The sequence below is a fragment of the Panthera leo genome, chromosome D4 (assembly GCF_018350215.1).
Source record: "Panthera leo isolate Ple1 chromosome D4, P.leo_Ple1_pat1.1, whole genome shotgun sequence".
In the NCBI taxonomy this organism is placed as follows: Eukaryota; Metazoa; Chordata; class Mammalia; order Carnivora; family Felidae; genus Panthera; species Panthera leo.
The window spans coordinates 81,507,630-81,518,083 of NC_056691.1; the positions used below are offsets into that span (position 1 = coordinate 81,507,630).

At 38.1% G+C, this 10,454-nt stretch overlaps 1 protein-coding gene across 2 annotated transcripts; it reads left to right on the plus strand.

The window, feature by feature from the left end:
• Window positions 1-615: 615 nt before the first annotated feature.
• LOC122204799 (olfactory receptor 1Q1-like) lies at window positions 616-5,123 on the plus strand. 2 transcript variants are annotated; one of them, XM_042912495.1, is made up of 3 exons: window positions 616-1,527; window positions 3,093-3,208; window positions 5,052-5,123. In XM_042912495.1, the coding sequence occupies exons 1-2, from the start codon at window positions 616-618 to the stop codon at window positions 3,150-3,152; spliced, it is 972 nt and encodes a 323-aa protein (XP_042768429.1). In that variant the 3' UTR covers window positions 3,153-3,208; window positions 5,052-5,123. The 2 variants fall into 2 exon arrangements, with proteins under 2 accessions (XP_042768429.1, XP_042768430.1); XM_042912496.1 differs by lacking the exon at window positions 5,052-5,123 and adding an exon at window positions 4,702-4,849.
• The last annotated feature ends 5,331 nt before the right edge of the window (window positions 5,124-10,454 follow it).

Consider the following 10,454-nt stretch of genomic DNA (forward strand, 5'->3'; position numbering starts at 1 on the left):
TGAATGGCTTAAGATGTGGCATGTATACACACACACACACACACACACACACACACACACACACGAATGCTATCCAGCCATAAAAAAAGGAATGAAAACTTGTCATTTGCAATGACATGAATGGACCTTAAGGGCATTATTCTAAGTGAAATAAATCAGATAGAGAAAAACAAATACATATGATCTCACTTATATGAGGAATATAAAGAAGAAAAAAAAAACCTCATAGATGCAGAGAACAGAGTGGTGGCTGCCAGAGGCAGAGGGCAGGAAGTGGGTGAAATGGGTGAATGGAGTTCAAAGGTACAGACTTCCAGTTAAAAAATGAATAAGTCATGAAAATGTAATGTACAGCATTTTTAGCATAGTTCATAATATTGTACTGCATTATTTGAAAGTTGCTAAGAGAGTATATCTTAAAAGTCTTCATCACAAGAAAAAGAACTTGTAATTATGTGTGGGGATGGGCATTAACTAGAATTATTGTGGCAACCATTTTGCAATTTATACAAATATTGAATCATTATGGTGTATACCTGAAACTAATATAATATTATATGCCAATTATATACCTCAATAAAAAAATAATAATCCTGTTTGTTCTTATGGCAACAGATGGTCAATAACAGCTGGACCAGTGTATCCCATTTTGTTCTCTTGGGCATATCTACCCACCTGGAAGAGCAGATCCCACTCTTTCTTCTTTTTCTACTGATGTATACAATCAACATTTTTGGGAACTTTGCCATCATCACATTGATTATCTCTACTCCACGTCTCCACACCCCCATGTACATCTTCCTCAGTAATTTGGCTTTGGCAGACATCTGTTTCACCTCCACCACGGTCCCCAAGATGCTACAGAACATTTTCTCGCCTACAAAGGCCATTTCCTACATGGGCTGCTTAGCCCAGACCTATTTCTTCATTTGCTTTGCAGCCATGGAAAACTTCCTTCTGGCTGTGATGGCCTATGATAGATACATCGCTATCTGCTACCCTTTCCGCTACCCTATGATCCTGACCAGAATGCTGTGTTCACAGATGGTGGCTCTGTGCCATATCCTCTCCCATGTTCATGCCCTGCTGCACACCTTTCTTATGGGCCGATTAATCTTCTGTGCAGATAACAAGATCCCCCATTTCTTCTGTGACCTCTACCCTCTGATGAAGATTTCCTGCTCCAGCCCCTACCTCAACACCCTGATGATTCACACGGAGGGTGTTATTGTCATCAATGGAGCTCTGGCTTTCATCATTGCCTCCTATGCCCGCATCATCTCAGTGGTCCTCCAGATCCCCTCGGCCAAGAGCAAATGGAGAGCTTTTTCTACCTGTGGCTCCCACCTCACTGTGGTGTCTATCTTCTATGGCACACTCACATGGGTCTACTTCCGGCCCCTTACCAGCTATTCAGTGACTGAGGGTCGCATTCTGACAGTCATGTACACAGTGGTGACCCCCATGCTGAACCCCTTCATTTACAGCCTGAGGAATGGGGATGTCAAGGGAGCCTTCAGAAAATGGGTGAGCAGAATGTGGACTTCTTCCTTTAGATAAAAACCCAAAACACAGTTCCCAGTTTTATCTATGATTCTGGGGAAACAGTTTTGCCCTTCGCATATCTGTTTCCTTTAGAACTTCTCAGAAATATCTAAATTAGGAACATATTATGGATTTTCCCATTGAATATTATCCTGAGCTGTCCCTTAATTCCAAAGCACGTGAAACTATGTATTTAGTGTAAGCCACTTGTGTAACCTTAATTATAATTGAGAATGTTTTCTGGGTCTGCCATTAAACAACAAGGTTGTAACATTCTTAGATGCAGGCAACAGAAACCAATTCTGGTTGATTCATGGAGGAAATGAGTTTATTAAAAGAGTATGTGAAACTCATGAATTTCCAAGAAGGCTAAGCAACCGGGCTCAATAAAATAAACAAGACTAAGAAAGATCATATGGTCATAACCACAATCAAAATCATATCCTAGAATTGGTCTGATGAGGTCACTGCTGTAGACTCTTTTCACTGTCGCGTGTATCATCAACAACACTATCAGTACTAGCCATTTGCATAGCCCCTGGAGGCCTGACAACCAGATGTGACAACCTCCAGAAAGAACTGCCCACTTCTTGTTCTTTGTAACAACACATCTAGATTCAAAATAAGGTGGTCCATGTGGCTGGCCAAGACTTGGTCATGGCGTCCATGCTCTAGTTCTCAAGGAAACTGGGCAAGCAATATTGCTGCTTTCATTATCTGTAAGTGGGTGAGAGGTTCTACCTCCCACCAAAACAAATGAAATGGTGGAACTACTCCAGTATGGGAAGAGAGACATAATGACAAATGTCTACTATTTAGGGTCAGGAATTAAGCACTGTCACAGCTCTCCAACTTGCATTTTCTTAACCTTTATTAGCTGCACCATTCAGGGATAAATTAAACTCTTTTTGTCTCAGCATGCTCCTAATCTTCTCTGTAGCTGATTTGTGGAACTTGCCTATATTACTGGGCATTTGCCAACTAATCAGTGCTAGAAATGAGAAATGGGTCCGAGAGCTAAGATGTCTATTAAAATGTCAATTCTTTGGTTTCATGGGTGTTTCCGGTTTCTTTCTGAAAGGAAAAGGTGAGAAGGACCTCCCAGGACATGGGGCAGAAATTACAAGGGCAGGCTGATTTATAGGCCATCAGACTGTAGAAAGTTTTATTGTAGGATATGAGCAGTTATAGCACTGAATTGAGAAGGAGCTAACATTGTGGTAATTTTGTGTAATGGGATAGAAGAATGGTTTCTTGGAACCTATATGTAAGTATTGGTCACCAATGAAACTGGTTTGAGGAGCTAAACTCCTTGAGTCTTTGACTGCATCAGGATAATAAATTCTTCCAAGGTAAAGAGGGCCCTGACACTTATAAAATGATAATAACAGAGAAATGAAACCAACTTTTGATTACTTAACTCTGGTTCTTCACACTTTCCAGGAAGTACCTAACATATCCAATATTTTTCTTCTGGATTATACTGTTTTCTTTTACTTTGTCTTTCCTGCCTCCTTGGCCTACCTTCCTCCTTTCTGTGTCTTTAGGTGGCAGTTCCATGGCTGATCTCCTTTATGCTTTACCAAATGATTTGCATCACCTGTTAGCACAGTAGCCTCTTCTAAGAAGCCCCAAATGTCCCTATGGAAAGAACTTTCTTCAGGTAAAGAAATGGACAAGAGAGTAAATTAATACATTAATAATTGAAGAACTGGGAAATGCTATGGAAAAATTTTGTATTTAAATAATACACTTCCACTTCTAGGAGTTTATATCACATAATGGATATATATAGTGAATAAATATATTTTATGTTCAATACACGTTTGTTTATGATAGTGAAAAATTAGAAATAATCTTCATGTATACTAATGGAATTCTGGTTCATTTTGTTTGGTAGTTAGATAGACAGTATTATCTGTTCACAATTCTTCCTTCCTTTTCTTTCTTTGTCATGGCTTTTCTGGGGCAGAATCTACATCTCCATCCCATTGACTTTGGGCTGGCTTTAGCTAGCAGTTTATGAATAGGCATAGCAAATGCTGCTTCCAATAAAAAGCTTTGAAAGGATTTAGATCATTTGGTTTGCCCTCTTGAGCTCTGGCATTCACCATGAGATAAAAAGCTCATCTCATGTAGCTAAAGCCCCTTAGCTTTAGTCTCAGAATGTGAAACACATAGAGCAGACCTGAACTTGACCCAGGACTGATGCACGGTTGCCTCTTCTAACCTGCAAATTTTTGACCAAGGAATAAATATCTATTGTTATAAGCCACTGAGGTTTGGGGAATGTCTCTTCTTCAGTACTTTGAAGGAAATTTCAACCAATACATTACACGCATACCATGAACTGCTGTGCAGTCAATAAAAAGAATAAGGCAGATTAATTCCTGGCCTTACTCTCAGATCATCAATAGCCTTTAGGTACATAGAGATATCCAAACCATTAACCACCAGCAGTTTGTTCTTTTCTCCCATTATTTTTTTCACTTGTATGCTATTGATGATGATGATGTTGATGATGATGATGGTGATGATGATATACACACATATGGTGCTCATGAGCTGGTCGTTATTATGAGTGCTTTACATATATTTTATTCATAAAATCCTTTCAACAACCCTAAATTATAGATACAATTTCTCTCTTCTTTACAGATGGGTAACTGAGGCAGAGGGTAGTTGAATCATTGTGAAAGATCATTCTAGTGTAAGCCCTATAGTTGGCTTTTCTTTCTGTAATGCAAGTGCCTGACTTAACTTTGATTTTGGAGGGATCCATTTTAAAGGCTATCTCAAATAAATACATTGCCAGCCACACTCCCTGCCACTTTCTATCCACCCACCCACACACACACACACACAGAATGCTCATTTGTTTTAGAGATCTTGATTGAGTTAAATTAACTGACTATTTGGGCTGTTTGTTTTTTTCTCATCCCACACTTTAAACTCCTGCTCTTATGTTTTAAATCTTCCCACAAAGTGAACTTGTGAAACCCTAGGCCCCTCATTTTACCTCAATAAAAACAGAACACCAAGCCCAAGCTCTCTCACGCTCCCTTTCTACCTGTGAACCTGCTGTGTGCCCCTAGGTATGCTGTATGCTTTCCAGGACCTGTGAGTAATAAACCTTTTTTTTTTTTTTTTTCAAAGTTTCCCGGTGCTTATTACTGAGGCCTCTTGCAATTTATAGTAAGAACCACAGGGGTAGGTCCAGCTACAACACTGGTTATCAACAGCCTGAGAAAATAATTACACAGCAAGTAATGACAAAAGTGGGATTCTAATTCATAGTATCTGGCTCCAGAATCCATCCCCTTAAACACTATCCTACACCATCTTCAAGAAAGCCCATTAGCATTTCTCTTGGGTTTCTGTACTCTGTTTCATGCTGACCTCTTCAAGGAGAATAATTTCTGGAAGATAATATGTTTGCACAAAAGAGCTACTTACTTCTATTGTTTCAGTGTAATTATAAATACTGTACTCTTTATCTCCCAAAGGTGTGTGTTTCTTTACACCAACACTTAACTATCTGAAAAGGAAATCAAGAAAACAATCCCGTTTGCAACAGCATCAAAAAGAATAAAATATTTAGGAATAAATTTAACCAAGGAGTTGAAAGATATGTACACTACAAATGGTAAAATGCTGATGAAATAAATTAAAGCAGACACAAATAAATAGAAAGATATACCACGTGCATGGATTGGAAGAATTAATATTGCTAAAATACCAATACTACCCAAGGGGATATTCAGATTCAACACAATCCCTATAAAAATTTCAAAGGCATTTTTCACAGAAAAACATTCTAAAATACTTATGGAACAAGAGAAGACCCCAAATAGCCAAAGCAATCTTGATAAAGAACAAAGCTGTAGACATCATATTTCCTAATTTTAAACTGTATTACAAAGCTACAGTAATCAAAAACAGTATGGTACTAGCATAAAAACAGACACATAGGCCAATGAAAAGAATAGAGAGCCCAGAAATAAGCCCAAGCACATACAGTCAACTACTCTTTGACAAAGGCGCCAAGAACACACAAAGGAAAAAGGATAGTCTTTTGTTTTGTTTTGTTTTTTTAATATATGAAATTTATTGTCAAATTGGTTTCCATACAACACCCAGTGCTCATCCCAAAAGGTGCCCTCCTCAATACCCATCACCCACCCTCCCCTCCCTCCCACCCCCCATCAACCCTCAGTTTGTTCTCAGAAAAGGATAGTCTTTTGAATGCATGATGTTGGATAACCTGGATATCCATATCCAAAAGAATGAAACCTGACCCCTAAATTACACCAGTCACAAAAATTAACTTGAAATAGATTAAAGATTTGAAATGTAAGACATGAAACCATAAAACTCCTAGAGGAAAACATAGAGAAAAACCTTCTTGACATTGATCTTGGTAATCTTTTTTTAAAAAAAAAATTTAATGTTTATTTATTTTTGAGAGAGAGAAAGAGAGACAGAGTATGAGTAGGGGAGAGACAGAGAGGAAGATACAGAATCTGAAGCAGACTCCAGGCTCTAAGCTGTCAGCACAGGGCCTGATGTGGGGCTCAAACTCACAAACCACGAGATCATGACCTGAGCCAAAGTTAGACACTTAACCAACTGAGCCACCCAGGTGCCCCTTGGAAACCTTTTTTTTTTCAATATGTCATTAAAAGAATGGGCAAAAAAATCAAAAGGTGACAAACAGGATTTCATGAACTAAAAAGTATCTGCACAGCAAAAGAAAGAACCAACAAAGTGAAAAGGCAATGTATGGAATGGAAGAAGACAATGGCAAACCATATATTTGATAAGGGGTTACTATCCAAAGTATATAAGGAACTCATACAATTCAATAGCAAAAACAAAGCAAATGAAACCATATATTCCTATTAAAATGAGCAAAGGACCACAATAGACATTTTCCCAAAGAAGACATACAAGTGACTAACAGGTATATGAAAAAGTGCTCAATATCACTAATCATCAGGGAAATGCAAATCAAACCACAATAAGGTATCACCTCACACCCACTGCAATGGCTATTATCAAAAAGACAAGAAATAATAAGTGTTGGCAAGGATGAGGAGAAACTGAAACTCTTCTACACTGTTGATGGGAATGTAAAATGATACAGCTGCTATGGAAAACACAGTATGAAAAGTTCCTCAAAAATTTAAAAATAGACCTACCACATGATCCAGCAATTCCATTTCCAGGTATACACACAAAGGAAAGAAACTAGTGCCCAGAAGAGATATCTGCACTCCCATGTTCATTGCAGCATCATTGACAATAGTCAAGATATGGAAACCAACTATGCGTCTGTCAACAGATGAATGGATAAAGAAATTTGGGTATGTATATACAACGGAATATTATTCGGGTTTAAAAGATTATATCTAGTCATTTGCAACAACATGGATGAACTTGGAGGACCTTATGCTAAGTGAAATAAGCCAGACATAGAAAGGGAACAAAACTGCATGATGTCTCCTGATATAAAAGAATCTAAAAGAATCAAATACTTAAGAAGCAGACACTAGAACAGAAGTTACCAGTGGCAGAGAGTTGGGGGAAATGGGGAGATACTGCTTAAAGATACAAAGTTGCAGTTGTGTAGGATAAGTATGAAGTCTAGAGATCTAATGTACAGCATGATCAACATAGTTAATAATATTGCACTGCCTATTGAAAATTTGCTAAGAGATTGGATTCCAGGTGCGCTTAGCACACACACACAAATGGTAACTATGTGAGGAGACGATATGTTAATTAGCTTGACTGAAGTAATCACATCACTATGTATGTCTGTACCAAACCATCATGTTGTACACCTTAAATATATAAAATTCTTATTTAAAAAATAAAATAAGTAAAATAAAAAATCTTTCTAGTGTTCCTTCCTCACTCCTTGATGACTTCAGCATCTGATTCTCTGTCTCCACCACTATTTAATTCTCACATTTGGAAATACCAATATCCATACAAATGGTTTATCTAGCAACTTGGATTCTCCATTCCTACCCTGTTTAGCTCCAGCAATCTTTTCCTTCACCTCATCTCAGCCACCCACTCATATGGTTATATCTTAGACTTTGCTATTACAAGCTCTTTCACCTGACTTAATTCAGATCTCCAACTCCATCCATTCTCTGACACTGCTGAGATTACCATTGCTTGAGATTGTTTTTCATTATCCATCACTTCATTCGTGCTCTTCTTTCCCACCTTAACAAGAATATATTTTATGGTCCAGAACTGTAACCATCTTCTTGCAAACACCCTTAGTTCTATTGTCTCATTTTGCTCTACCTGGCAAAATTCCAGCCCTAGGTAAACCCAACATTTTGTTTTGATGACCTGAATATAGTTGGAGAACATCACCCAATCATGCTGATTTAATATTAAGCTTCTGAACAAAACACCAATATTGGCAGAGTTGGGGCTTACCATAACATCTCCTAGAACTTCACTTTCCCAAACTCTAGCATATTCCACACACTTCTTTCTACAATTCTCTAAAACAACCCTGCTCCCACTACTCTCTATTGAAGTCTCTTCAAATACATGACATCTTCCTGCCATCAAATCCATCAGCCCACCTACATCTGAACCCATGTATGCTGACTTCCTTTTTGTTAGAGGGGGTAATGTGGCTCAGCCCCTTGATAAAATCATCCCCTATGATTTGATATGAATCCTCTTTTGAGGCCTTTATTCTTGCAATTAAATACTTTCTCTCTTGAATTATTAATTTTTAATTACATACTGGATCATTTCTATCAGCAAGCAAACAAGCTTAATATCTTTATCCTTTACAAAAATTAAGAAGAAATTCTTCCTTGACTCATGTCCTTCTCAAATTACACACCACTTTTTGTCTACCTTCTCAAAAAAACCAAACCAAAACAAAACAAAAAAACTATACTTCAGAAGTATCTATTATCACAGCCTCCACTCTCAGTTGCAATTTTATCATAAAAGGAATGTAATTAGAATTTTTCCCTTAACACTTCACTTAAGTACTCTGATTTTCAAAGTTTCCAGTAATCTATATCTTGCCAAATCTAATAATCAATTATGTTTTCTTTAATGACCTCTTAACTACATTTGAGTGAGTGAGACTCCTGTATTCTGGCTATACTCTTTCCTAGGATTACTACATACTAAATTACCTGCCTTCTTTCTACTAATGGCCACTTGTCAGTTTCCTTTCCTACCTCTACTCCCAGACCTTTAAATTTTTATGTTTTTATTTATTGAGAGAGAGAGAGAGGGAGAGAGAGAGAAAGAGACAGTGCAACCAGGGGAGGGACAGAGAGAGAGGGAAACACAGAATCTGAAGCAGGCTCCAGGCTCCAAGCCAGCTGTCAGCACAGAGCCTGACACAGGACTTGAACTCACGAACTGTGAGATCATGACCTGAGCCAAAGTTGGACGCTTAACCGACTGAGCCACCCAGGCGCCCCTGAGTTCCACTCCCAGGCCTTTAAATCTTTAGGTGTGCACCCATCACAGGGCTCTTCTCTTTTCTATATTCTCTTACTATGTGATTCTATCCAGTGCTATGGCTTGAAATACGATCTACATTTGGTTGTGACATTTCTATCTCAAGACAAGATGTCTCCATGAGCCTCAAGAATTATATATACAACTGCCTATGAAATATCTCCACTTGGGTAGAGATTACAAAATTAACATGGCCATACAGACTTAGTGATTTTGCCCCCCTCCCAACCGAATCTGCATTACTTTCACCTCCACAGAGACTGTCACATATATTAGAAATTAGCAAAATGATTCCATCCACTTCCACAGTCCATCCTTGATTCTTCTTTTTCCCCTGAAATATTACATCAAGTCTATCAGTGTGTTTAAACAGCTCCACTTACCTTTAGTCCCAAATCAGACCACCTACTTCTGGTGTTAGAGCCACTATGAAGACTCTCCCACCCAGTCTCTATTACCAGTGGCCTAGATTGTCTTTTATGAAGTGACATGAACACTCAGATGGAATAATTCAGTCAGTATAAATACTGAACTTCTTATTAGTACTGTGAGTTGAAAATAATGCGAGACTGTAAAATTATTACTGCTTTAAAAGAGGTTTAGCAGCACTTTCAACAGTATCCAAATTATGGAAAGAGCCTAAATGTCCATCAATGATGAATAGATAAAGAAGATGTGATTTATATATACAATGGAATACTACTTGGCAATGAGAAAGAATGAAATCTGGCCATTTGCAGCAATGTGGATGGAACTGGAGAGTGTTATGCTAAGTGAAATAAGTCATACAGAGAAAGACAGATACCATATGTTTTCACTCATATGTGGATCTTCAGAAACTTAACAGAAGACCATGGGGGAGGGGAAGGGGGGAAAAAGTTACAGAGAGGGAGGGAGGCAAACCATAAGAGACTCTTGAGGACTGAGAACAAACTAAGGGTAGATAGGGGGTTGAGGAGAGGGGAAAGTGGGTGATGGTCAGGGAGGAGGGCACTTGTTGGGATGAGCACTGGGTGTTGTATGGAAACCAATTTGACAATAAATTATATTTTAAAAATAAAAATAAATAAAAATAAAAGAGGTTTAGGCTACTCCATGGTCTACTCAAAACTCACTCTCCTGGGTGAAACACCTGTACTCTGAAAACTATAAAACACTGATGAAAGAAATTGAAGATTACACAAATAAATGGAAAGATATTCCATGCTCATGGACTGGGAGAACAAATATTGCTAAAATGTTCATGCTACTAAAAGCAATCTATAGATTTAATGCAATCCCTCTAAAAATATCAACAGCATTTTTCAAAGAACTAGAACAAATAATCCTAAAATTTGTATGAAACCACTGAAGACCCTGACTAGCCAAAGCAATCCTGAGAAAGAAGA

Bases quoted from the DNA above. Each gene is read 5' to 3' on its own strand.
- LOC122204799 (XM_042912495.1), top strand. From the start codon at position 616: ATGGTCAATAACAGCTGGACCAGTGTATCCCATTTTGTTCTCTTGGGC. The intron at 1,528-3,092 runs GTGAGCAGAATG...CTGTGTCTTTAG, and splicing joins AGGGAGCCTTCAGAAAATGG to GTGGCAGTTCCATGGCTGAT.